The sequence below is a fragment of the Poeciliopsis prolifica genome, unplaced genomic scaffold (genome assembly GCF_027474105.1).
Source record: "Poeciliopsis prolifica strain line A6 unplaced genomic scaffold, Auburn_PproV2 SCAFFOLD045, whole genome shotgun sequence".
NCBI lineage: Eukaryota > Metazoa > Chordata > Actinopteri > Cyprinodontiformes > Poeciliidae > Poeciliopsis > Poeciliopsis prolifica.
The window spans coordinates 2,876,119-2,904,101 of NW_026562420.1; the positions used below are offsets into that span (position 1 = coordinate 2,876,119).

The 27,983-nt window shown below is 40.8% G+C and overlaps 1 protein-coding gene across 1 annotated transcript; it reads left to right on the top strand.

Annotated features, from left to right (window-relative positions):
• The first annotated feature begins 46 nt into the window (after window positions 1-46).
• On the top strand, window positions 47-27,983 carry dchs2 (dachsous cadherin-related 2). Its single transcript, XM_055056612.1, has 20 exons — window positions 47-1,966; window positions 4,550-4,741; window positions 4,827-5,058; window positions 5,878-6,114; window positions 8,740-9,768; window positions 9,882-10,069; window positions 10,822-10,921; window positions 11,001-11,170; window positions 11,760-12,603; window positions 13,130-13,369; window positions 15,658-15,792; window positions 16,580-16,789; window positions 18,109-18,969; window positions 19,054-19,167; window positions 19,834-20,045; window positions 20,132-20,283; window positions 21,000-21,130; window positions 21,220-21,506; window positions 22,499-22,640; window positions 23,915-27,983. Exons 1-20 carry the CDS (start codon window positions 236-238, stop codon window positions 26,509-26,511), a joined length of 9,804 nt encoding a protein of 3,267 aa, XP_054912587.1. The 5' UTR covers window positions 47-235; the 3' UTR covers window positions 26,512-27,983.

Below are 27,983 nucleotides of genomic sequence, written 5' to 3' on the forward strand. Positions count from 1 at the left end.
ATTGTATGAGATGTCCCAGCGGATTTACGCAGCATTGTGCCAGAAGTTCAAGCTTTTAGTTTTCCTGAAAAAACAACTCAAATACGAATGGATAATTACTGGAGTCTGGGGAAATTCGAGATAAGTTCAGAAGCTTTTGTTTTTAAAGTGGTTCTAAAACGCGACTGACGCGAAAAAGATGTAGTTTTTCTTCACCTTTTACTGAAAGGATCCCAAAGCCACGAGTGAAGGAGTCATGGGCGGAAGGAACGCGCCAGCTGCGCTCCTCCAGGTGTTCGTCCTGGCGCTGTTTTGCGCGCAGTCGCTCGGACGGGTCTTCAACCTGACGCTGAGCGTGAAGGAGGACCTGCCCGCTAAAACCATCGTTGGAGACCTGGGAGCGGTCCTGAGCGCGCCGAGCACCGGCTTCTTCATCTCAGAGAGCAGAGACTCGTATGTGTTCAGAGACCTGGAGATAGACGCGGACACGGGCATCATCTCCACGGTGTCGGGCCTGGACAGGGAAAGCAGAGACCTGTACGAGTTTGTGGCAGCTACTCTCACAGGAGAGATGATACGGGTGAGGATAGAGGTGGAGGACGTGAACGACCACTCACCTGTGTTTGCCAGGCAGAAAGTGGAGTTGGGGATCTCAGAGCTGAGCCCGCCGGGGAGCCGCTTTCCGCTCGAAGGCGCAGCAGACCGGGACGAGGAGGAGTTCAGCACGCAGGGATACAGGATCAGACAGAGTGAGATGGAAGAATTGTTCCACTTGGATTTTCGAATCGGATCTGAGAAGCAGCACAGCCTGGATCTGGTCCTGAACAGCAGAGTAGACAGAGAAACACAGGACTTCTACACTCTGACCATTGAGGCCTTTGATGGGGGAATCCCAGCCAGGACTGGGACAGTCCAGGTTGACATCCGCATCCTGGATGAGAACGACAACCCTCCTGTGTTCAACCAGACTGAATACCACAGCTCAGTACGGGAGGATGCTCCCATCGGGTCCATTGTCTCTCAGGTGGTAGCCAGCGACCGTGACCTGGGTGACAACAGCAGGATCACTTATGAGATCAATAGGCGGCAAAGTGACCCCAACCATGTATTCTCCATTAATGAAACCACAGGATTTATTTATCTGAACAAGCCGCTGGATTTTGAAAGTCAGCCGTTTCACGAGCTGATTGTCAGAGCCAGAGACGATGGTGCTCAGCCTGAGTTCAGCAGCACGTTTGTTGGTGTCAGGGTGCTTAACATCAATGACAACAGCCCCACCATCAGTGTGCTGTTCCTCAGTGAGACAGGAGAAGCTGTGGTGTCAGAGGCAGCCGCCGTTGGGGAATATGTGGCCCGGGTCTCTGTGTCAGACCCAGACCTGGAGGAGCACCGAATCACCGTCTCTCTTGCAGGAGGAGATGGAAAGTTTACCCTGAAGCAAACAGATGATTTTCTGTATGCGTTGTGTGTCAACTCTGAGCTAGACAGGGAAGAAAAGGATCTGTATGAGCTGAAGGTGCAAGCGTCTGATTCTGGAAGCCCTCCTCTAAGCAGTGAGACACTTCTCCTCCTGAAGGTGTCTGATGCCAACGACTGCCAGCCGGTCTTTGAACAGGATGTGTACACTGTCAACATCGCTGAGGATGCTCCTGAGGGGAGCTCCCTCATACAAACAAGGGCCCGGGATGCTGATGAAGGTGTCAACTCAAACATCAGATACTCCATCCTGAAGTCACACCAGGACAGCCTGGTCGCCATTGACCTGACCTCCGGCCTGGTTACCACAGCCGCAGGCCTCGACAGGGAGACTCAGATGGAGTTGTGGTTCCTGGTGCTGGCAGAGGATGGAGGGGAGCCGTCTTTGTCGTCTACAGCTACAGTTACAGTGCTGGTGGAGGATGTGAATGACAATGAGCCGGTGTTCCAGCAGCAGCTGTACAACGTGTCCATACCTGAGCACATGGACGCTGGAAGCTGCTTCTTACAAGTATGCTCTAGCTAGCGATCTTGAAATATGTATGTTCCAATATTTAAATATATGTTCTCAAGTTGTCTTTTTTTTGTTTTTCACAATATTTGTTGTTAGTAAAATCCATCCATCTTCTTGCGGGGGCAGCAGCCTAAGTAAGGAGGCCATGATCGTAGATGAGGTCATGAAATATCAGCTGATCTCCCAAAATTGAGGGATTTATCAACTAGCTGATTTATCGGTGCACCCCTACTGGAAAACTACTTTTCTATCCTCACATTTTCATTTAAATAAGCCTTTAAATGAAAGCTAGAGGTCCTCACAGTTGAGTCATTTTTTGTGCTGAGTAGATTTTTTTCCAACTCTTGAGACAAAAGTAGCTCTGAGTGACAATACAAAGGCATCAGTGTTGTTTCACCAACAACGCACTCTACATCCCAGGCTGTCAGCTCAGCTTCATGGCTTTCATATGACAGACGCGATGCTCCGTGCCTCTCTCCTGCAGCTTGGCACCAACATATACAATTACAAAAGAAACCTCTAATCACTGCACAGAATTGATTATAGGAATTGATTATTGGTAATGTCTGAAGGGACTTTTGCTTTGGGTGAGGACTAAATAGTTCTGTTTCTATAAATGAATATAACCTTTCTTTAGTGAGTAAATGAATAAATGAGACGTTGAGTGTTTTTTCTCATATATTTAGTCAAACAGTCGAGTTGTATCAGTCTGTTGATGATCAGTGCGCTTTAGTCCACGTTTCATTAGACTCTGGCCTGGTGTCTGTAAAATATCCCGTGAGCAGAGTTCATTCATTCTGAGCTCTTATCGTCTTTATGGCCTGGAAATGATCTGCCTCACTGTAAATCTGCCTCTTGTCTTGGTCGTAGGCGGACATGAAAGAAACAGTTGGTACTGAGGTGTTTCTTATGTGCTGCGTTTGTTTCTTTGAACTTCACAGCGATGGCACTCCTCGCCCTTTGACTTCCAAAGATTTTACTTTTTTTCTGCACTTTTATTATGTTGACCTTCACCAACAGAATGACTCATTTTATGATTCACGATTTCCAGAAATGTGGAGTTAAAACAGACTACAGATTACACCGTGTTCCAAAATATTATGCAAGTGATATTTTCTTAAATGGTCAATGCAAATGATGGTCAGTATAATTTTACTATTACAGGAACTATTACAGTATAAATCTAATTTTACTGAATAAAGCTCCACGAGACAGTATTTTTTTTCAAAAATAAAAAAATGCATTGTTCCAAATTATTATTATTATTATTATTTTATGGATTATAAAGAACTGCAAATGGTCATTCTTTGAATGTGGAGCATTGAGTGGTGGTACTAAAATCAAAACCTATTTCAATCAAAAACATCTTAACAGACCGAGTTATATGTTAACATTGGACCTTCTTTGATATCACCTGCACAATTCTTACATCCATTGAACTTGTGAGTTTGTGAAGTTTCTGCTTGAATTTCTTTGCAGGATGTCAGAAAATCTTTCCAGAGCTGCTGTTTTGATATGATCTGCATTCCACCCTCAGATCTTCTGCTTGAGGAAACTCTAAAAGTTCTCAATAGGGTCAGAGGTCAGAGGAGGATGGTGACCACACCATGAGTTTCTCCCCTTTAATGCCCATAGCAGCCAATGACAAGTGATATTCCAGCAGCTTCAAGTAACCGTTTGCTGCTTCGTAAAGGCATTTTAACAGCTGCTCTCTTTATCTGATAAATTTGTCTAACAGAAACCTTCCTCATTATGCCTTTATCTGTGCAAACTCATCTTTGTTCTGAATGAGCCACAAATCTCTTCACAGTACCATAATGCTTCAGTTTTTGTTAAATATCTAATGTTTTCATACCTTTTCATACGGCACCACACTATCCGATGATTTTCATCAGCAGAGAGATTCTTGCTTGAAACCTGTGGCCTGCTTAATAATGTGAAACATCCTTTTTAAGTAGATTTCCTTTCACCAGACAAACTAATCAACCAGCTCTCTGAAATTAATTATAGTGATTCAAAGAGCCCTGATACACTAACCATCTATAAATTTAATAGCACAACAAAAAAATAAATCTTTACACACTTAAATCCAATTAACATAATATTTTGGACACGGTATAGATGAGAAAACATTAAAACAAAACTAAGTAGCACACAAAAGGTGGATTTTCTTATGATCAAATGGATTAATTAAATACTTAGTTTTAATTTGGATAATAACTTACTTTTGCATTTTTTATTTTTATTTTTTTACCATTGTAATAGTAGTGTGTTTTTCCTCATATATTTATTCAAAAAGCCGAAGAAATCTGATGATAAGACCTGGAGGGACAGTTGTTGTACTTAAACATCACCTGACTGATACAACCGTTTAGGACAGATTTTTTCTTAATTGCTAAATTCTAAATTTTAATTTAAAAATGTGTAAAAAAACAAAAAAAAACATCTGTTTTGTGAAAAACAAAGCAGATGTTGTTGTTTTTTTCACAAACATCACAAAAAAACATGACACATGTGATTTGTCTGAACTGATGTGTCTGTTACAATATTTTAAGAGTTTTGTGTTTATCTTTGTTTTAGGTTGTTGCCACAGACGCAGACAGCCCTGAGTTTGGATCTCTGCTCTACTCCCTGTCAGATGGATTTGACAGTCAGGAAAGTCATCCTCTTTTCCAAATCAAGCCACACACAGGAGAGCTGTGTGTCTGTCAGGACATCGATCGGGACGACGGGATGAGTGTCCATGACCTCTTGATCAAAGCTGAAGATCCAGTGAGTGGAATCAATACTATGATTGTGAGATGATGTCAAAGTTTTCTTACATTTTCTTGATTCTGATTCTTTGTTTCTCATTCAGGGAGGCCTGAGTGCTCAAACATATGTTCATATTGAAATACAAGACTTAAATGACAACCGTCCAGTGTTCAGCCCGGAGGAATACACCGTGAGCGTCAGCTGCCATGCACCGCCTGGTACCGAGGTTGTCAACGTTATCGCTACCGACCAGGACTCCGGCCGCTTCGGACAGATTACCTACGAAATTCATCCAGGAGACATGTCCAGTTTGTTCACACTGGATAGACACACAGGTGGAGTGTATTTATATTTTAAAACTGTAAGACTATACTTCATTAGTTTTGACTGTAGTTTTGACACCCACCTCTGTTGTCACTACACTGTTCACCAGTTCATTCCAGAAATGGTTTTAAAATCATTGACTGCAGTCATGAATGAACAAGTTATTTATAATCTCAGATTTACTCTATTATCAATCCACCAGCCAAGTTATTTGGAGCAACATCAACGTCTTAGCTCAACATTTTATGGTCATTTAACATTATTATTTTGTTGAACACTTTACAAATTTACCTAAAATAAATTATTTTAAATGAATTCCCACCTTACCCCACTTTATAAAGCTTGTTCTTCTTAGAAGCTCCTTTCTTAACTCAGGGTTGTATAAAATGTTATCAGAATGGCTATAAGCTTGATTTGTTGCACAGATTCACTTGTGTTTAAGTAACCTGTTTGAGTGTCAGTTGTTTTCAGGGATAAATGCCTTGTTAGCTGCTCTAAATCCCCATGATATGATTCCAAGTGTCACCACTCAGTGGGGGTGGAGAACAAAGCTTAAAAGCTTTGGATCACAGTGTGGCTGGGGGTAAAACCAGGTCCATGCACAGCTACAACAGAATTCAAAAGCTGTAAAAAAGAAAATACATCATCAACTTGTGTTTAACAATGCTCTAAATGCCATTTTCTAACCTGAAGCAATTATGATTATTATTTAGAGCTAGATTAAAGAAATAAAAAAATCAGCTTGATAAATCTGTTATTTTTGCATCATCCTGCTTATGTGAAAATACTAAGCAAACTCTATCTGATTCATTTCTTAATTTTTTTTGTAGGAATGCTCTTTTTGAACTCTTCTCTGACACACTTGGGTGCAGCCAGCATGAAGCTCCTAATAACAGCGCAGGATGGAGATGGCTTGTCTTCAGCCAGACCTGCAGAGGTCACAATCAATATTGTCCAAAGTGGTCAGGCTCCAGCGGTGTTCCAGAGGTCGCGCTACGCCTTCACAGTGCCTGAAGATGCACCGCTGGGAACATCTGTGGGAACAGTGGAGGCCAGCAACTTGAGCGGTGAGTGGAGAAGGAAGCGCAAGGTGTCTGTAAGCAGTAGCAATCAGATTACTCTTACTTTAGTGCATGCTGAAAATCCAATTACACATACTAGACAGCAGTCGCACCCCCGGCCAAACGATGAAAAAATCTGTGACTTATAGTCCGGAAAATACGGTACTCACAGTTCTGATGCACATGAACTGTGCATCAGCTGTGGTGTTTTTGAGACAGCTTCTCCTGATGTATATACAAGCACTCACATGTCACAGTATATCTGGAGCAAAAATATCAACTAATATTATTGTCATGTTCCGTGTTTTTCTGTGTTTGATTTTGAATTTTCTGTGTCCTGAGTCTCCTCGTTAATTATTCCCAGGTGTGTCTTGTTCCCCTGATTACTCTCAGTGTATTTAATCCCTCCTGTGTCCTTTGTTCCTCGTCGGGTCCTTGTCGTTTGTTGTCGCTCAGTGTCGTCGTTTGTATTACTGTTTGACCAGTTGCTACCGGTGTGAGCGTGGCTTCCGCTCAGCCATGCTGCCTGGCCGCGGACTTGTTTTGTTGACTGTTTTGTTCTTAAATCTACACCACTCACCTTACCTGGGCCTCCAGCGTCTGCCTCACCACCTCCACTCCGCTCCTTGACAATTATAAATCTAAGTTCGGTTAACACTGTGACTTACATTGTATTTATATAGTTTGAACAAAATAAATTAAGCTTAGTTGCCTTCCTGAACCCAAACACCTCAATGTTAAAGAGGCTGTATTATGTAAAATGTAACTTTATTTTTAACTTTACATCAGTGATTCTTTTATCCATGTTTGGGAAATTTTTTAATCTCCACAGCGACCATTCAACTCAGCTCCTTCAAACTAGCTAGCAGAAATTAGTCAACACCTGGTGGAACTGTGCATCAGTTGCGGTCGTTATAGGAGCTACTTCTCAGTGAAACGCTGGTAAAAAAGTTGTTAAAGAGTTAATAATGGAGCCATGTTGTGAGGACTTCCTGAAGGCAGAGTTTCAGAAAGAGAGAGTTTTAAAGAGACAGAGACCCAATTGACCCAACTCAATAATAACTACTGAAGTTAACATAGACAGGATTGGTCGTGTTTATGACAAAAACAATTACAGAGATATCAGTCGAACTGACATCCAGAATAAAACAATGAGTGAGAAATTTCTATTGTTTTCTTTGATCATACACACATCGACTTAACATTATTTACCATGACTGTTAAAATTAATGTGAACATACAGTTATTAAACAGCTTATTATGTAAGATTGTTTTGCTCTGTTTTATAAACATGCATGTTTGAAGGTTTCCAGGATTATTCTTACATAGACATGCTGCTCCACACGACTCATTAGTTAAAGCATTCGGCTACACACACCCGACAGTCATTCAAGGCTCTCTAATCAACTTACAGATTAACACTTCAGTCTAAAGTAGAAACAGCAGGGGCCGGCCAGTGTTAAGCTCTATGCTTGTTTCTGTAGGTTGTAACTGATGTTGAGATGCAACACACACACTGAAGAGATAATTGAGATTATTGGGATTTTCTGACCTTTAATGTAATTAATGTACTCTGTGTGTGTGTGTCTTCCTGTATGCATATGTAAGAGCTTACATTTGTTACACTGTAAGGCCCATTTGCTTGAGCTGTGCTGTTTTGGGGTTATAGGTCAGGTTTAAAGCTAAGGTGTGAGTTGAGTTTAGGTTAGTGTTTGGGTTACTGGTAATGGTTAGTTTTACGGTAACAGTCAGTGTTAGGCTATAGAAATGAATTAGTATTTGTAAAGATAGAGAAACATAATGTGCTTATATTCATAAAAAGTATGAATCCATGTTGGTGATCCAGTTGTACAGAGTCTGTATCTCACAACATGTGACATAATATTTAACTGTGAATAGTAGCCCTGATGGGGTTGACCTCAGTCAGATGTCTTATTTCAATTACAGGTTTATGACAGATTTTGTCAACATTATAAAATACACTAGCACTTTAATATCTACTCCCATATTGATTTTAAATATGGGGGTAGGTACAAATATATATTTTTATAGCTTTTTTTTCATGTTGTGTTCTTTGTGTCATGGGACTACAGACGGAAATTGGAATCTTGCTACAATGCCACATTTTATTTATGGCAATGTCGTACATTCAATAATATGTATTGTCCCATTCAAATAAAATCAGTTCAATTAAATACAATTTGTAAATTATTATGATTCTAAGTAGTCTTTATCATCAGGTTGTTAGCAGGTATTTCAAAGAATTTCCTGATATTATGGCTGTTTTATTTTTCCTCTTTTTCTCACCAGTTGTAGTTGTCCAAGAAAGAATTGATAATTCATCTAGAAATGGGAAAATGTCTTTACCACAGGCTGTTGGAAAAAAAAAGGTCTGCTTTAATCCATTTATTTTCGGTTTTTGCAAATCTGTCCATTCTTGTGCAGACACAACACTAATGCATCCCTTCATCAGACCTTTAAAAACTTTATAGTTTAGAGTTTAGGAGCTTGACAAAAAATGGTCATGAAAAGTACTAAACAGAAATGTGTTGCATATTTTTCATGTTGAAACTAAAAAACGTCTAGATAAAACTCCAAAGTGAAAAACTTTTTTTTTTCATGTCTTCCCAGATGCTACAGAGCCCGTTTCTTACCGAATCTCTTCTGGAAACATTTACAGTTGGTTTTCTGTCCATCCGAAATCTGGTGTGATCAATACCATTAAACCTCTGGACCATGAGTCTCAGCCTTATGCCCTGCTGTTCCTTCAGTCCTACACAGACACGTCTCCTATTTACAGCACCACCCAGGTCAACATTACCATCACTGATGTCAATGACAATGCCCCTGTGTTTCCCAAGAGGAGAGACACCATCACTGTTTCTCAAAGCACTCGGCCTGGAACAGTGCTGTTCATCGCTCACGCACATGACCATGACAGCGGGGCCAATGGCGTAGTGCAGTATCGTCTGAAAAGCAGCAGAAATGAGATGTTTGCCATTGACTCAAACCTTGGAACGGTTAGACTTAATAAGAGCTTACAAGTGAGCCAACAGCAAAGATACAACCTGGAAATCTTGGCGAAAGACGAAGGGAAACCTTCCCTGAGCTCCACCCTGACCCTTTCGATTAACATTGACCATACAGCTGCAGATGACAGCCTGGCCTTTGAGACGCTGGTCTACCAGGTGGAGATAGGGGAAGGCTACCGCAAAGACTCCCGCGTCATCCAGGTTAGGGCGCACCGCACTCGAGGGTCTCACACTTCAAACTCAGGTCTCACTTACTCCTTGGAAGCGGAAGCTGGATTTCCTCCGCCTCCTTTTCGCATCCACTCAAAGTCTGGATGGTTGTATCTCTCCAGCAATCTTGACTTTGAGACCGAGTCAAGATATCGTTTTCAGGTGTTGTCCACCTCCGGAGAGGCTTCGCTGGCCAATGTCACAGCAACAGCAATGGTGACTGTACTGGTGCTGGACGTCAATGACAATCCCCCAGTGTTCAGCAGTGATGTGTACTACTTTACTGTATCAGAGGGGTCATCTCCGCAAGGCCTGGTGGGAACAGTCAAAGCCAAGGATAAGGATTCTGGGAAGAACAGCCAGCTGTCCTACATCCTCCTCTCAGATGGGAAATACTTCCGCATCAATGCTAAAACAGGTAAAAATAGTTTTATTACCAGAACCTGTTCTGGCTTCCTCTGGTTGTCTACCAGAGGAAACAACTTGTTCTCTCTGTTGTTTCCTTTTTTCACTCGTTTCTCTCTTTTTAAGGTGAAATCATCAACTGGGTGGCGCTGGACCGGGAGCAACACAGCCAGCACAGCCTGACCGTTGTGGTGACAGACCAAGGTCACCCTCGTCTCAATGCCACCACCAATGTTCATGTCCTGGTCACTGACATCAATGACAACACTCCACAGTTTAATCATCTGCCTTCCAGCAAAGAGCTGAATGTTCCTGTAAGAAATTTGACTTCGATGGCAATATGACCGAAATGAGTTTGGAGAATCACAGCTTGGTTCTGATCAGAGTTAAAACGCTTTTACAGTGGTTTTTGTGCACCTATATACTGAAATTATGTAAGCATTGGTGTTAAACCAAAGTGTGTGTTGTAATGTAGTAAAAAACATACAACGGTTACTTCAAATAGACTTAAAAGGATCACTGATTTAGTCACATAGAATCCATCATTGGGCTTCTGGTAACTTATTCTACAGTCAGTTAAATTCAGAAAAACGTCATTTCGAAGCACTGTGCAAAAAATCATTTCAACTCAATCACACATATATTCCAGTTGATTCTACTTATCAAACAGGACAGCATTCTCAATTATTTATTCAAAGTAGATTAAAAAGTTTCTACCTATGGAAACCCAGCAGATTGCATCCAGTCATTAACTCTCCTCTCCAACTGCAATGCACACTGTTATAACTTGCAGAATTGCTCATTTAAAGTTTTCTTTAATTGTCCATCTGTTGCTAACTTCTGTCAAGCATGTTGTATTGCACTAGTTTGTATAAAAGTGGCTAAAAATGACTTTTGGATAAATAACCATTTAATGAAAAACTATTGATGTAAAAGTGAATAAAACCTTTGCTCGAACTGATTTAAAGCTTCAAGTGGTGTCACACACAGCAACTGAATACCAGAGCTGAACCATCTCTAAATATGCATTCCTTTATGTAATATCTATGTTTGGTCCTCATTGCAGATATGGGCAGGTGTACCTGCAGGATTCCTGGTGACTAACATGTTTGCCAAAGACTTGGATGCTGGAGAGAATGGAACTGTCACCCATTCCCTAGTAACAGGTGAGTGTGAAAAATATTCTCTGCTGCCCCAAAACATGCCAGAGTCAGTGAGATCCTGAATGTACTTGTTCTCTCTCAGTTGGAACGGAGGAGAATGATCTCAGGCACTTTGAGATTGACAGTAAAAATGGAGACATCAGAACCACGCAGCTCTTCAGTCAGAGAACTGAACCATTTTATACTCTGAAGGTAACAGCCAGGGACGGTGGAGCCCCATCTCTGGAGGATACAGCAGTGGTTCACATACAGGTACATTCCATACACCGCAATTTATTTTATTTATTTATTTTTACTGTGATGGCTATTTACAGTGCCTTCCTTCCATCCATTATCTCCTGATCAATCAGAGGTCGGGTTGCAGAGGCAACAGCCTAAGCAGAGAACTCAGAAACTCACCTGTCCTGGGTCTTTCTCTAGGTCGCCTCCTGGTGGAGGGAGGTCTTATTAGAAAAGATCACAATTGGTTTTCGTTTTAAGTTACAAACATTGTGTATTTTATTCAGATTCTGTTCTTTATGTGGCTCTTGAAGGCATTTAGGTGCACTGGATTTTATTTAGGGTTTTCAAAGTAAAGGGGGCTCAATACAGATGTACATGCATTTTTATTGGTTTGAACATTTTGAAAATCATTAATAATTCTTCTTCTATTCTACAATCATTCCACATAACAAGGAAATAAAATATGTTTAGTGATTGTAGCCTGAAATAGAAGGCATCTTATTGGTATGAATGCTTTGTCACAGTAACTTTTTATTTTAGTCTTTGTCCAATTTGAATTATTTCTTTTTTGTCTCAGTCTACAAGCAAATACATTTCATTTGGTGCATTTCTGCTGCAGGTTTATGGGTTGGAGGATCAGTACGGCAGCTCATATCACCAAGCAGTGAGGCATTTCTCGGTTAGGGAGGACGCCGAGCCTGCAACGGTCATCGGCTCTGTCAGTGTTTTAAATAAAGGCAGGTTTCAGTATAGCATCGCCGAGGGAGACGGGAGCATTTTCTTTGGAATCGACGGCACGTCTGGCAACATCTACGTCAACCAGCCGCTGGACTACGAGTCTGCCAAGCAGTACTTCCTGGTGGCTCGAGTGGAAGACATCGGTGCATCTGTTGGTTTGAACATTTCCGTGCTGGTGAGCATCACGGTGGAGGACGTGAACGACCACGCCCCCTGGTTCCCCGATAAACTGCTGATGTTCGGTCTGAGGGAAGACGCTGCTGTTGGATCGCTGGCCTTTGCTTTTCATGCCAGAGACGCTGATGGGACTTTTGCAAACAGTGCTATTCGCTACACTCTGACCTTTGACCCCGAAGTCAGTGGATCACCCGCACACTTCCCTTTTCACATAAACTCACACACAGGTGCAATGACAGTTGCGGCACCATTAGACCGCGAGAGCACGCCGACTTTTGTTTTTGCTGTCACCGCCACAGACCAGGCAGAGAGGACGGAGGAGCGTAAACAGACGTCAGTGACGGTTCGGCTCCTCCTGCTGGACGTGAACGATAACCGGCCTGTGTTCGTGTCTGCTCACTCAATGCAGCTGATGGAGGACACGGAGGTGGGCAGTCTGCTGCACCATTTTGTGGCAATAGATGGTGATCAGGGGGAGAATGGATTGATCTCCTACTCCGTTATAAATGGAAACAAGAAGGGATTCTTCACACTGGAAGAGAAAACTGGTATTTGTTTGTTTTTGTGCATAAACTATATGATCATGAAACAAATAAGTTACATGTTTTTTTCAATATCATTCTTAAGCCAAAACAAAATGTATTTTTGATGGTATGAATTTTTATGTTTCCACATTTTTGACATGTTACAGCAACAAACAATCCATTTTTTTGGTGTCATGTGATTCTTCCAAAAGCTGCACATATTGGTCAAATTGAAGGAAAATTACCTCTGAGATTAACAGCTGTGTTTTGACAAGATCTGCACTTAATAACACTATTAATTATTTCCATTGTTAAGGGAATGCCATCAGAAGTCATGTGTAATATCGGGAGTAGAACAAAGGTTCTCAAGATAAATGAGACCAAAACTGAACTTTTTGGTCTACATCCAAATCACTATGTTTGGCAGAAAATAATGCTGCTGCAGCCAAGGAAGAATAAATTCTATATTTAGCATTTGTATCATTATTTCTACCAGCAGTAATATTCCTTTACCACTGGAATATTATTTAAACTCTCTTATCCTCTGTAGGCCTTCTGTTTCTCCATGCCCCTTTGGACTATGAGACCCAGCGTGTCCACCGTCTGACTGTCCGAGCAGTGGACCAGGGCGTCCCCTCTCTGTCCTCCACCCAGACCCTGACAGTGGAGGTGGGAGATATTAACGACCAGCCCCCCGTCTTCAGTCAGACCACCTATGTTACCAATGTGGTGGAGAATAAAGGCCCTGGAGAGCCACTGCTCAGAGTCTCTGCCTCTGATATGGATTCAGGTATTTATATGCTACTTACCTACATCTTTCCTTTTAGATATTAATATTGATATTATTGTGGAACATTATTTTTAATGTTTAATTTACAGCAAGAGTAGATTTGTTCTACCTGACTAATGCTATTTTCTGTGTAAATACAAATCTAATCAAAACTTTTTTTGAGAAATGCATTTCCTTAAAGAAATTGTTTATCTAACAAAATCATTTACCTCTATTTTACTTCCTTCCCAATCAACATTTCTGAATTATTTTTTACATGAAAAACATAAGGAAACAACACTTTCACTTCTCAATTTCAAAGCCAAATTTTCTTATCGTCTGATTGTAAACATTTCACCAGAATGAGGAATGAATCAGAGAAAACTTAAACAAGAATAAATAGAAGTGAGTTTTAAATAAATTAACTTTATGCTGCCTAACATCAAGCTCCAAAACAGTGCAAACAATGTAGGAAATATATACAACATAAGCATAAACATGTTAATGTTTACAATGAAATATAGACATTTTACACACACACCCACACACACATATTTCCACCATATAATTAGGGCATGTTAGAGTTCAGGGTGTTGAATGATTTTGGGAAGAAGCTATTTTGAATATGTCCATTTGTATATCAAATATATTCCTTGCAATTAATTTACTTTAATACTTTTAACAGTTTTAAAGCCTGTCTGGCTAAAAATTGCAGTGTTTCTGTACCATCCCTAGATGGCAGCATCTGCTTCTGGACTTAAAGCTTAAAGTTACAGCAAGAAAACAAACAAACACACAAAGTTAATATAAAACTCAAAGAGAACAAAATAAAGTTAAAAAATATATATTTTAAGACTAGTTTCTGCAACTTTCTCAGTTTAGCAATTAAATGTTTTGAGAAAGTTTATGCCAAAGGTGGTTAAATAACTAAAACTTTATCATGTTTGCTTGACTGACAGCATAACAGTGAATTGAAGTTATGGTTTGCTTGATTTATAATAATCTTGTCAGAGTTGCTGATCATAAAGTTTATTTATACGTCATTTTATCAGCGTCTCTCTCAACCACAGTGCTTATTTTACATCCTGCTAAATTTCATTCATATGATCCTTATTTATAGTCCCTACTCAACACCTCTGTCCCATTTATTTTAACACGTGGGCGCTCGCCCTCCAGAATCGCAGTCTGTCTGATGGCTCTGACAGTTGGAGTCTTTTTAAATGCTGGAGCTGGAGGCTGTGCAGCAGAAGGTTCAGGAGGTGGGGAGGGGTTGACTTGAACCAACATTCCTGTGACTGAGAATTGTCTAAGAACAGCAAGCACATGGCTCCTCTGGGAGATCAGAGTGGTCGTCTCTCATGATGATTGCAGTAATCCAAGCCATCTGTGCCAATAGGAGCCGCGCTTTTTTTTCGTTGTTTTTTTTTCTTCTCAGATTGCCTCGGCTCGCAGTTCTGGGCGCTCTCCCACCATCTTATTTGATTATCATTTGTGCTGCTGTTTTCCATAAGCTCCCACCAAAGACATCCATTGTTCTGTTTGTGATGATCTACTTATCCACTTCATGCATGTGAAGCAGTCAAAGGAGATTTTGAGTCTTCAAAGAGGACGACAGTTTCATTTTGTGCTGTTTGGCACATTCAAGCTTTGACCTTGATAGGAAATATTATGTGATTTAGTAGCAGGTTGGTGGCAAACTGTGATTTGTATCTCAAGATTATCATGCACACATCTAAAGTTACTTTAAGTAACAATCTGTTATTATACGTTTTTCTGAGCTCCAGTGAGTCAATCGAAGATCTTTACAGCTGGATGATGTTTTCTCACTTCCTGGTTTTAGTGAGAATGCCAGCAGCAAAACGCTGTCAGCAACTCATTTAACAATAAACGATGCTGCTTGAAGAGGACGATCATTAACAGAGGGTCAAGGCCGAAGACTTTTTGCAAGTAAAACCAATTACCACAATCAATCAATCAATCAATCAATCAAGGTTATTAACACTGTTATTTGGTTACTGTGAGGTTACTCAGGTTAGTCTGAGCCAGCTTTCTTGCCAGATGGGAAACTTTACATCATCTCAACAACATTCATAAATATAACAACAATTCAAAAGAGACCGTTGCTCAATACTTTGAAATATTAAAAACCATAAAAGCAGTAGAAAAAAAAAACAACTACATTTTCCTCGTTAAGACTAGCTTAAAAATGTACATAAAAGAAGATCAAATAAAACGATGTTAAGGCTTTTCTAAATTTTGACAAATTGAAATAGCCTGTTTCAGTCTCTGTTCTTTGTTCCTCCAACCAGAGGACAACGGCGTGGTGCAGTACAGCCTGCTGCCGGGACCCGGCTATGAGCTGTTCAGCATCAACCTGTACTCTGGTCTGATCACCACCACGACCCACCTGGACCGAGAACAGGAGCAACATTTCACCCTGAGAGGTACAACGCCCGACTACACCCAAACACTGATGAGTTTGTCTTTCAGGTCTGACTCATTACATTTGTTTCCCTTCTGATTTTTTTATTTTCAGGCAGATGATAGTGAGGTCGAGTCTTTCAAATGTTAATAACACAACCTAATTACATTTCAGTCTGTTTCTTATCAAAGTCATAAAGACTTCTGCCTTCAATGTGATGGTGACCTGATCCTGCAGGCTGATTTATGTTGAAGGGTCTGACCAGTGTGCATGTCCAGCCTGGGCCGACTGCAGCCTTCTGTTTGCTTTCACTCTCACGTGGCTGCACGCCGTAATTACCCTCACCACCCGTCCAGCGGTGGTTAGTGATTAAAAACGCTTTCAGATGTTTTATAACAATATTTGTACAGTCACCAGTAGGATGAACAATTAAATGTAATAATAAAATCTTAATGACAGGAAACGTTGAACGTGCTGAAGTTGAGCCAAAATCACACAGGAGTTTTTGTCAGGAAATACTAAAATATGTGGTGACAATTATCCCAGCAGGAAGAATTTTCATAAAAAAGGTATTTTTGACTGTGTATTAAAAACTGCATGGGTATATTTATCTTTTCATCTATTGTTTTTTTTTTCCTTTCTTGTAATTTTACTAAATAAAAAACACAAAAGCTCAATTTCTTGGTTTGGAGGAGCAAATCCCAAAATGTCCCTCTGAGCTCCGGGTTGTTTCTGTTGCATTCTGCCAGTCTGCCTGCTAATTGTCAAAGTTTCCCTTATAAAGACTCATTTGTGATTTCTGTCTGCAGTCCAGGCTCGGGACAACGGTTTCCGTCCTCTGTCGGGGACAGCCACGGTCTTGTGTTCCATCCTGGACGACAACGACAACCCTCCAGAGTTTATGCAGCCACTGGTCCAGATCAGCCTGCCAGAAAATCTTTCTCCTGGAGTTATACATACAGCTCTTGCCTCTGACCCTGATCTGGGAGAAAATGGCACTATTCACTACTCTATACTAGGTAGGAAACCCACATAGCTCAACCTGTTAATTTTTTTAAAAAAGGAATACGTTTCCACCAAAGGGCTGCACAGTGAAGTAGTTGGAAGCACTGTTGCCCTGCAGCAAGAAGGTCCTGGGTTTGATTCCCAGCTCAGGGTCTTTCTGCAGGGAGTTAGCATGTTCTCCCTGTGCATGCTGGGTTCTCTTCAGGCACTCTGGCTTCCTCCCACAGTCCCAAACATTCTCCTTAGGGGTAAGTGTGTGTGCGTGCGTGCGTACGTGTGTGTGTGTTTTTGGGGGGGTGGGGGGGCGGGGCTATTGCCCAAACGTTCACTGGAGATTTTTTCTAGCAAATTTTGGACTTTTCAGATTTATACATTTCATGTATTTTTTTCTTCTAAAAGATTCAGAGCTTAATCTCAAAATTTTTGTTTTCTTATCAGAATTTTACTCCTCCTTTTCCATGTACACCATCGTAGAGAAGTGTATAATTGTGAAATGTGGTTTTTCAGAAATACATGTCTGAAAAGTGTGGTATGCCTATGTATTCAGGTCCACTGCAGTTAAAGCTGCAGATGTTGGGGGAAGAAGACTCTTCTTATCAGCTTTTCATATCCACAGCTCATTTTCCTAAGGAAAGTAGAACAAACTCATCTTTAAGCATTGATTTTCAGGCTTTTGCCTGATATTCAAATAAATTTAGTTCTGAACTTTGACTTTTCTACTCCAGCTGATTCATATAACTTTGATATAACCATTCCATTGTCGCTCTGCCTGTATGGTGGACCTCCACTGCAACCTGAAGTGTTTTCAAGCTTTTGCCTTGTTCTGTATTTAACCTCCTTCATCTTAAGAATACCATCCACACAGCGTGAAGCTGCCACAATAATGGTGAGGAGTGTTAGATTTCCAACTTATAGAGTTTTGCAGGTAGGCCTCAAATTTCTCCAAACGCAGCCTTTTTACATTTACTGTGCTGCTAAATAAATAAGTGAAATGCACAAAATCTGTAATTTTCCTTCCAGTTCACATTTTTGTACAACTTTGTGTTGGTGTGTCACCTAAAATCCCAATAACACATTGCACTCTGTGGTCGCAATCTAACAAAAATATTAAAAAGTTTAAAGGATATGAATGAGTTTTTTTTTTTTTTTTTTTTTACCGTTTTGTGTTTGTTGTTTCCATTTTTCATTTGCTGTTTTTAAAAAATGCTCGTACTTCACTGGAATTTAATGATGTCAATGTTTTTATCTATTTGTAACAATAATTCAAACTGAAAACCTGAAATGAACTGCACTCTATTTTGTTCTTTGTTTTTACTTTTTTAAACGGCTTTAGGTGAGGACTACGGAGGCCGATTCACAATCAACAGTGAGACCGGAGCGATCAGCACCATGCAGGCTCTGGATCGGGAGGAAATTCAGAACTACACTCTCACCATTCAGGCTCGGGATTCAGGCCCTGCTCCTCTCAGCTCCACCACGCAGATTCTCCTTCTCCTGCTGGACCAGAACGACAACGCCCCCTCCTTCAGTCCTGAGAGCTACCACACCTCCGTCAGTGAAGGCTTACTGTCTGGGGCTGAGGTCTTGCAGCTGACCGCCTTCGATCCCGACGAGGGACCCAATGGAGAAGTGACCTACACCTTGACAGACGACAACAGTCAGGGGGCTTTTTCGGTGGACCCCTTCACCGGAGTGGTCTGCACCACCAGGTCTCTGGACAGAGAAAGCCAGGCTCTGTACACCCTGAAAGCCGTGGCCACAGACGGCTCCGCTAAGGGCCCACTGAGCTCTGTGGCTTCACTGACCATTCAGGTGGACGACGTCAACGATAACGTGCCCGTCTGCGACCAAAACCCTCTTCATGCCTGGGTCTCCATGCGGACACAACCAAATCAGATAGTGACCAAAGTGGTTGCTACAGACGCTGACCAGGGCGAGAACGGGACGGTCCAGTTCAAGTTTTCAGGCGAGGAGAGTCTGTTTGACATCAACTCCGCTTCAGGAGAGATTTCACTCAGGAGGCGAGTGAGAGCAGGTTTCTCCGGTAGAAAGCTGCAGGTCCTGGTCTCAGACAGAGGACGTCCTCCTCTGACCGCCACCTGCCTGGTGTTGGTCCATCTGAAGGGAGAGCATGACGGGCTTCAGTTCACAAACAAAGTGTACAACGCTTCCGTCAAGGAGAACAGCAGAGCAGGTGCATCTCATCGCCTCTGCTCAAAATGTTTTCAATAAATAATACAAATAAACTGAGCAACATTTTCACATTACGTTTCTCAAGGTACTTGGATTGCAAAAGTGGAGGCCAGTGACGACACCAATAGCAGACAGAGGATAACTTACACGATATTTAGCGGCAATGAGAATGCGGCGTTCTCCATAAACCGCTACACAGGTACAGAGCACATTGAAATTGTTCCTTTCTTCTTTTAAAGCTGTTGCTGTCACCTTTAACATTAAAGGGATAGTGTAAGTGTCTGTAGTGCCTCGCACTTGGATGTTTTAACATTTTGTCAAATTACACTGATAAACGTCTCTTGTTTTTTGTGAAAAATCAACACAAAGTAGCTCATGAACAAAAAGCACATACGATTCTAAAAACAAGTCAGATGTTGGGGGAATGTGTCCACCAGCTGTGCACATCAAGAAGCTGAAGGTTTGTAAATCTGCTCAACCTCAGTCAGAGTTGATAGAGAATGTGTGAAAAACTGTGTTCCAATGTTGTTTCTGAGTCTTGATTTGAATTAAACTCATGAATATAGCTGTCACTCTATGGTTACATGGCCATCCTGCTGGAAGCTCAACCCCAGTCTCAAATTTGTTTCAGCCTTTATCATTGATCCATTGTTAGCTCCTCCATTTTCACTTCATTCTTGAAGTGAAAAATCTTCCCCTGCTGAAGAAAAGTATCATTTTCCTGTCTGATTGATTGTCTTACGTTCATTATATGCTCTCAGCTGTTCGTCTGACTGAAAGTAGCTGAGCTAACACAGTTTTTAATGGCTTTTGTTTTAGCAGCAGATTTTTTTTTCTTCACTGCAGTTTTTTGCGTTTTTGTCAGGTGAGATCCGAGTGCAGAAGGAAAACTCCCTGGACTTCGAGGCGAGCCCTCAGATCCAATTGGTGGTTCTGGCCGACAGCGGGCTGCACACAGCCCACTGCAGGGTCTCCATCACGCTGCTGGACGTCAACGATAACGCACCACTTTTTGAACTTAGCAACTACAGAACGGCTGTTTGGGAGGGACAAGTTCATAACACCTATGTCATGCAGGTACAGACACTTTATTCATCATGTGGACAGATCCAGTGGCAGTAAGGCTTTTTAATGATTCTTCTTGTTTCCCATATTTTAAACAGGTGTTTGCCTCTGATGCTGACAGCGGTGAAAATGGACAGATTGAGTATTCCATCCTGTCAGGCAACATTAATGAAGCTTTCATTCTGGACTCTGTGAGAGGGATCCTTGCTACGAACGTTGTGCTGGACCGTGAAATAACTCCCTCTTACAAGTAAGAACAGTATGTCTCAACTAGTGTTAAATAAACTTCTGCTGCTTCCAGTGTTTTAAAATAAAGCAAAATTGCATAGAAAAATATTGATACATTATTTATTTAATATTGAGTCAATTAAACAATCCAATTTCTCAAATCAGATTTTTGAGGGTAAAGTGCATGGTTTCTTTCAGATTGTTATAGAAATGAAATACCACTTCATTTCAAAGCTGGAATTCTCATTTCCAGTCAGAAAAAATGAAGTGAATCATGTCTCTGCGTGTTGAAATATCTACTACACATTTAAAGCTTGAGATTTTGTTTATAATCTGTTCCTGCTTTTAACTTCACAACGTCATCCTGACATGTTCCCTGATGCTGCTTTCTCTCACAAAACCTCCAACTCCTTCACAGTTCATCTGAATTTATACTGAGGTTAATCTACACAAAGAACGAGTCTCTCTACTGATTATGTTACTTCTGAAAGTTTGCTGAATTTCATTTAGTAGCAGTCAAAGTGAAGGAGCTGAATCAAAATGCACTTCTATGTTCATTTTCCTTTGATTGCAAAATTGTGTGCAACTTTGTGTTGGTCTATTTCCAAAAATCTCAGTAATGTTGATTATAAAGGTAAAATTGTGAAAAATATCAAGGGATCTGAGTACTTTTGCAAGATACTCATGAAATTATGTTCAGAGAGACATTATCTCAATCTTTCCACCATTACGTCCCAGGCTGATTCTGCAGGCAGCAGACAATGGGAAGCCTCCACTGAGCAGTACTGCCACCGTTAGAATCCAGGTGGTGGACATCAACGACAACAGCCCTGCCATCCCACCCCTGGAGCCCGTTTATATATATGAAAGTTAGTGTAATTCCTCATAGCATCTTTTTCGTTATAGAGTAGAATTGGAAAAGGATTCCACCAGTTATGAAATTTTTTTCTCTCTTCAGATCTACCAGCAGGTTATGTGGTCACCCAGGTGACTGCAAATGATGTGGACATCGGTTCAACCATCACCTACAGTTTTTCAAACAGCAGCATCACCAGCGACCCATTCGCTATTGACCGCTACACAGGTGTCATCACGCTGACCCGACCTCTAGATTACGAGGCCGAAACGGAGTTCACTCTGAGAGTGTCTGCGTCGGACTCGCTCCATCAAACCAGCGGACAGGTCAAAGTTCAAGTTTTGGATGCCAATGACAACAGTCCAGTCTTCACGCAGGTCTCCTACCAGGTACACATAAAAGACCGATAATTCAAGAGGCAAAATAGGTTCATGATTTACAAATATGAATTATAACTCTGCTATGAGAGTTTATTCTAAATCTTTATTCCTTGCTAACAACGTTTTGCACTCTAACTCACTCTCGATTTAACCGAATAAACGGCCTGTTATTGGCCCCTTGATGTTTTCTTTTTCACCCCACTTTTCCTGATTGTATCACTTCAATCCTCAATAAAAACTTTGGTCTTGACTTCAGAAAACTGTTCAGTGAATTAATCAGACTCACCATCATGACATGAACATGAAAGTAAACAAGTATTGTGAAAGTTTACTGGAAGTTGTGTCTGACTTAACAAGTAATAACTTTAGCTACCATAACTATGCAGATGATCCAAAGCTCCACATTACATTGTCACAAGCTGACTATGAAACTAGCCTGTTAAAAACCAGCCCATTATTTTATGCCTTGCTACCCGAAGATTAAAGGACTAATGTCCCAGCGAGGTCTTGACAAACTCATCCATGTGTTTATCTTTTTTCAAATTCCTCACTGCAAAATAACTTCATTGGTCTTCTATAAACGTTAATCAGACAGAGCTCATCCAGAATGCTGCTTGGCTGGTATTCTCACTAAAACCAGGAAGATAAAAGTTTGTCCACTGGCTGCCTGGAGCTCAGAGAGCAGACTTTAAAATACTGTCAGATTATCTTTACCTTTTTAAAATGACTGCTGATAGTTTCTTTCCTCGCACTATGTTCACAAACACCAGTGCACTGTGCTCCAGACCTGCAAAACGTTTTTTTCTACGTGCAGCTAAACCATATCTTCTTAGTTTGTCTTTTCTAATGTAATCAATGACATTGTAATATGTTTTACACTTGAAATTAGCTTTGGCTCCTAGTTTTAAGATCTGGTAATGATGCTAGGTTTATATTTTCATGGCAAACTTTAAACAGAAAGTCAGACATTTTGTAAATCCTGTTGTATATGTTTGTTCCAGGTGGACGTGTCAGAGCTGGTCTCTGCAGACACTTTAGTTGTGAATGTTGCTGCTACTGACAGAGATTCTGGTCTCAATGGAAAGATCAGCTACAGACTTCTTTCTTCTCCTCTTCATGCCTTCTACATCCAAAAAGATAATGGTAAAAAGGAGATTGTTTACATGTGTGTCTGTTTATATGGTACTATTTGGCAGTTTAATTTTTGTATTTGTCAAGGAAATTCTTTTCTTGCAAATGTTTTGCTTTTTCTTTCCTCATTCAGCACCAAAGTTTGCTAAGAATTTGACTGCTGCCAGCAACATATTAGCTAGTGTTTATGTGTTCAAAGCGTGTGTAAAAAATTATTGAACCAGAAAAATGAGAGAGCATAAAGCAGTTGTGAGGCTATCGTATCTCAGAAAATCTATAGGTTTGGTCTTGTGCCACTTTAAAAAAGAAACTATAAGCAAACCAGTTCTCGTCAGTCTGGCCTGTCCTTATTAAATAAAAAGAAGATTTATCCTTCTGTATTAAGTTTCAGCCCTAAATTCAATATGCAGTGAAAATTATATGCATTCATTTATGGAGAGGACCATGACAGGAAATGTGCATGAACACTAACTAAAGGTTTATGACGACAATCCAAAAACGTAACACAGCCTTTCTATGGCCCCAGGACTTTATGTCTTTCTGTGTTCCTCAGTGGACGGTTCTGCTCCACATGCTCATCATGTACAGAAGTTTAAATGGCAGTGAAGTGGAATAAGAAATTGTTTGGTGAAAATCTTTGATGGCATCCAAGAAGAAAATTGATCCTACAGTCCCCATGTGACATTCATTTAGAACGTTTTTCTCAGGACATGAAGTTGCTCTGCTGCATCTGATGACTTCTGCAACTTTGATGCAGCTCCAGCAACACACGGCCTTACAATATCATCACTATTCATGCAAAGCAAACGAAACCCAGCCATCATTTGCGTATTTGGTTAAACCAGACATTGAATCAGTTTTTAATGTGGGTGGTTTTTCTCCCGTGAGAGCAAGTATGTGACTTCTGCTACTTCTAGCTAGAATTAGCTTTTTTACTAAATACTAAATCATAGTAATAATCTGTAGTATGATCTCAGATAACACAGTATGGAAATGTAAAGACCAGCCAGAGTTTGAAGAAAGAGAAGCAACATCCAATGTTAGAAATTATGTTTTTCTAATTTCTAAGTGGAAATTAGAAAAACATAATACTTTGATGGCTTAAAAAAACTTTTTTTTCTTTAACTCATAAACAAAAACATTATGCAGCAATAGTTTCCATAAATTTTCAACTCAATGCCCATGCTACGACTTTTTGAGTTTTTTGTAAATTGTATGAATAATTATACTAGAAGTATACTAAAACCAGAATGAAATCTGTTTAATAATACACACTCTCATTACAGGTTCCATTTTCACCAACAAGCCTTTAAGGACCATCACAAACAGCAACATGCTCCATCTTCTGGTTGAAGCAAGAGATGAGGGCGAACCCGTTCGGTCCACAGTCACCTCTGTGGCCCTGGTGGTTGTAGACGCAAACGACCACAAACCTTTGTTTCACCAGGATATTTACACACTCACCACTGCTGAAGATACACCCCCAGAAACCACCCTGCTCACAATTTCTGCACAGGACGAAGATTGGAGCCCAGAAAACACCCATTTGGACTACGCCATCGTTGGCGGAAATGAAGAAAAGCGATTCTGTTTAGAAGTGAAAAAGATTCCTGTTGAAAATCAAATGAAAAATGTTGGAAGGCTGGTTTTGTGTAATCCCTTGGACCGTGAGACAACTGAGTATTATGAACTGACAGTTAGCGTTACTGATCGAGGATCGCCTCCCCTGAACAGCTCATCGATCATTCAAGTGACTGTTACTGACTGCAATGACAATGCTCTAGTCTTCTCCAGTGCAGAGTATCATGCAGAGGTGAGTGAAAACAGCCAGATAGGAACCAGCTTGATCCACGTTAGTGCTCTGGATCCTGATTTTGGTGTCAATGGCCTTGTGCATTATGAAATTATTTCTGGGAACAGTAAAGGTCACTTCAAGCTGGACCCTCAGTCTGGTATTTTGATGGTCAACCAATCACTTGATTATGAGGAGGATTTAAGGTATATCCTCACCATCAGAGCTATCGATGGGGACCAGGCTTCCGAAAACCAAAACATGGCTTTTGCAGTTGCCTTTGTTAACGTTCTGGATGAGAATGACAACACTCCATTCTTCATGTTCCCCTCAGTTACTTGCTCAGTGCTGGAAAACCTCCCAGCATTCACCCATACATGTTCTGTCCACGCTGTTGACAAAGACGCTGGCCCCTATGGCCTGATGACCTACTCAATTCTATCCTCTTGCTTCATGGACTACGGCAGTGGAAGCCCAGAGAGGAAAGAGGCTTTTGCCATTGATGCCCTTAGTGGCGACATTTACACCAGACAAACATTTGACTATGAACGTGAGAATGATTACTGCTTTGTAGTGGAGGCTAAAGACAAAGGTGACAAATCAGCTACGGTAAGAGTCCAAGTAGCCATAAAGGGAGTTGATGAGTTCAGTCCCATCTTCACTCAGAAGCAGTACCACTTCCTTCTTCCAGAAAATCCCAAGACTGGGGAGACAGTCGGTTTTGTGATGGCAATGGACCATGATGGAGGAGTGGATGGGCTGGTAGAGTACTCACTTTTGACTCCAACACCATTTTTTTCAATTAACAAAACGATTGGAGCTATCTTTATGTCTGGTCCTGTGTATCGCAGAAGAATCAGCCATGCAAACGAGGATCTGGTGGAACTGGTCGTGTCTGCAGGTAGTCCCAGATTGGGTTCCAGAACAACAACTTGCTTGGTTTTTGTCAATATCTCCAGCTCAGCCGAAGCACTTATCGGAGTTCAGCTTGATTCCCACATATTTAGTCTGACTGTGTCGCTGCTTTTGTTCCTCTTTGTCCTAGTTATATTTGTGGGCTTGGTTCTCAGATGTAAAGTTAAAGAAGTTGTCCTGAAAAAGGCCTCTGCCATTGCTGCACAGTTGAACCATGGGACTGACTCATCTGATGAATCGAACAACCAGATGCGCTGTGACTTTTCCTTGCAGGAGTTGACACAAGTCGGAGGTTTTGTTGCAAAGAGAGACGTCTCTAACCCATACACCCAGTCAGATTCAAGTGGCCGTGGATCAGCAGAGGGTGAGACAGCTGAGGATCAGGAAATCAAGTGGATCAATGAGTTTCCCTGTTATAAAAGAGATGAAGATTCCACAGAGATTCCCAACTCCACTATACCATTTGATAAGATATCATTCCACTCTATTGACGTAGGGCCAGAATATATTTTATCTCTTACTAAATGTTTAGCACAGGGCATATCAAGCACAGAAAGTCTCAACCATTTCAAAGAGGAAGGTGGAGGGGAAGGATTACTGCCTGCAATACTTAGAGTTAAAGATTTAGAGGATTCCATGGAGGCAAGAGGATATGCCCCTCTCTCCAAGGCTCAAGCTTCTGCAGAGTCTCTGACTTCACTGGTGTGCCTTGAAGAGCCACTGGAGGGTAGCTACAGCTGGGATTTCCTTTTAGACTGGGAACCACGCTTTCACTCTCTGGCTGCTGTGTTCACTGATATTGGTATGCTTCCTGATGAGGAGCTTCAAGGTGGCCATGAAGATTTTGCTACAGAGTCAAGTTCTCTCATGTACCCACCGCCTCTCATAACAGGAGTGGCTCACCCAGGCATTCGGACTGTTCCTCCAAGAAAACCTGGACGAGTACCAACCCTGAGCAGGAAGCCTTCCTACCCCAAATATGTGTATTCTCCATTATCCAGGAACACAGGACTCACCCCGTCAGCTATGACACCCACGTTCACCCCATCTCTGTCCTCTCTCACCATTAGGACCCCCAGCTCCTCACCAGTTGTCTCGGACACAGGAGTTGGGGGGATTAGACTCGACTCAGGGCCCCATACTGCAAGTCTTTTGGAGGCTGAAATCCAAGTGTAGGCATGGACCATTTTAAATGTGACATTGATCACTTGACATATTCTGGAGATATTCTGCACAGTTAGTGACTGACATTTTAAAATGTGCCTGATCATTTGTCCAGCATACTCCTGTTATCTGTAAAAGTTTTTCGTAGACTGAAAGTCTAAGCCACACAACAGTTTTTTTTGTTATGTTTTTGTTTTTTGTTACGTGGCTGCAGTGAATAAAGCGCAATCTAACCCCTTCCAGTGTGAACGTGCATGCAGCTTGGTGGTACCTGAGCACTTTGACTAAGCCTGCACTCCCACAAGGCAAGATATCTATCAAAGTGCTTCAGATTGTCATTAAGTGTATAAATAGAGTAAATCAACAATTTTCTTTAAAATATAGCATTTACCATGTAATTTCTGTCTCACTATAGCATGGGCACTTTTGTTTTTTACTTATAAGATAACAGATTCATCATTGTACATTTTTTTTTCATGGCAGATAACATTTGTTTAAAAAAGTCTCGTGTTTAAAATGCTTTACTCCTACTGTCATAGCAAGCTCAGCACATGCTACCTTTGATCTAAAATGTTTGATTTGAATTAACATTTTGGGATTTGAATTATTTCTTTCTTCCACGGCAATTGCCTTTTTCTGGCCACAGAACTTTATTATTTTGAGGCCAGCTGTTGTTGTGAGTCTAACCTCAAGGGGGAGATACTGACAACAGGGATTTAATTAACATTTTAAGTTGTTTGCAGGACAGATCAATATTAAATATGAACTTATAAATTTGAATGGTCTGAAATAAAACCTGCTTTTCATCACATTCTTTAAAAAATCCACAATTTAAATACAAGCAGATGGTCATTTTAACCAGTTATTGAATGTTTTACACAAGCATTCATAAAATGAAACACTTTTGATTGCTGTTCTACACTTATGTTTTCATGACATCTTTAACTTTAACAGGCAAAGAAAAGCAGCATACTTTGTAATTATGTCTCTCTCTCTTTCTAATCAGAAAAATGGCCTCTTTCATGTTTTAATAAATTAAAGGGCAGTAGAAGAGTTTGTGTAGTGAAGGGCATAAATCCCATCTCATTATTGGGGAGGACCATAAACAGGTATATTTCTTAAAAGCAATTTTGTGGGGGTCGGCACAGTTACAGTGAAATGTAACGTAAAAAGTTTTAAACCACATTCAAGCTGCAGGACCAAAAATGACTAGTAATGCAGAACAAACATGTTTTTCTCAGTAAGTAAAATTGAGAAGTAAAACTAATATTCAAATGTTGCTTATATATGAGTGATTTAATCTTTGCCACACCTTTACAAACATTTATGGTTATAAATACAAAAGCTTTAACTGCTCTTAATAAAATTCCTCATAACTATTGATTTATTCATGTGGCTCCCAATACAAGTTATGGACTATTTAAATTATAACTTGTTAAGTTGCTTTATTTATAACTCTTGTTTGTTTCTCTACTGTTTGTGTG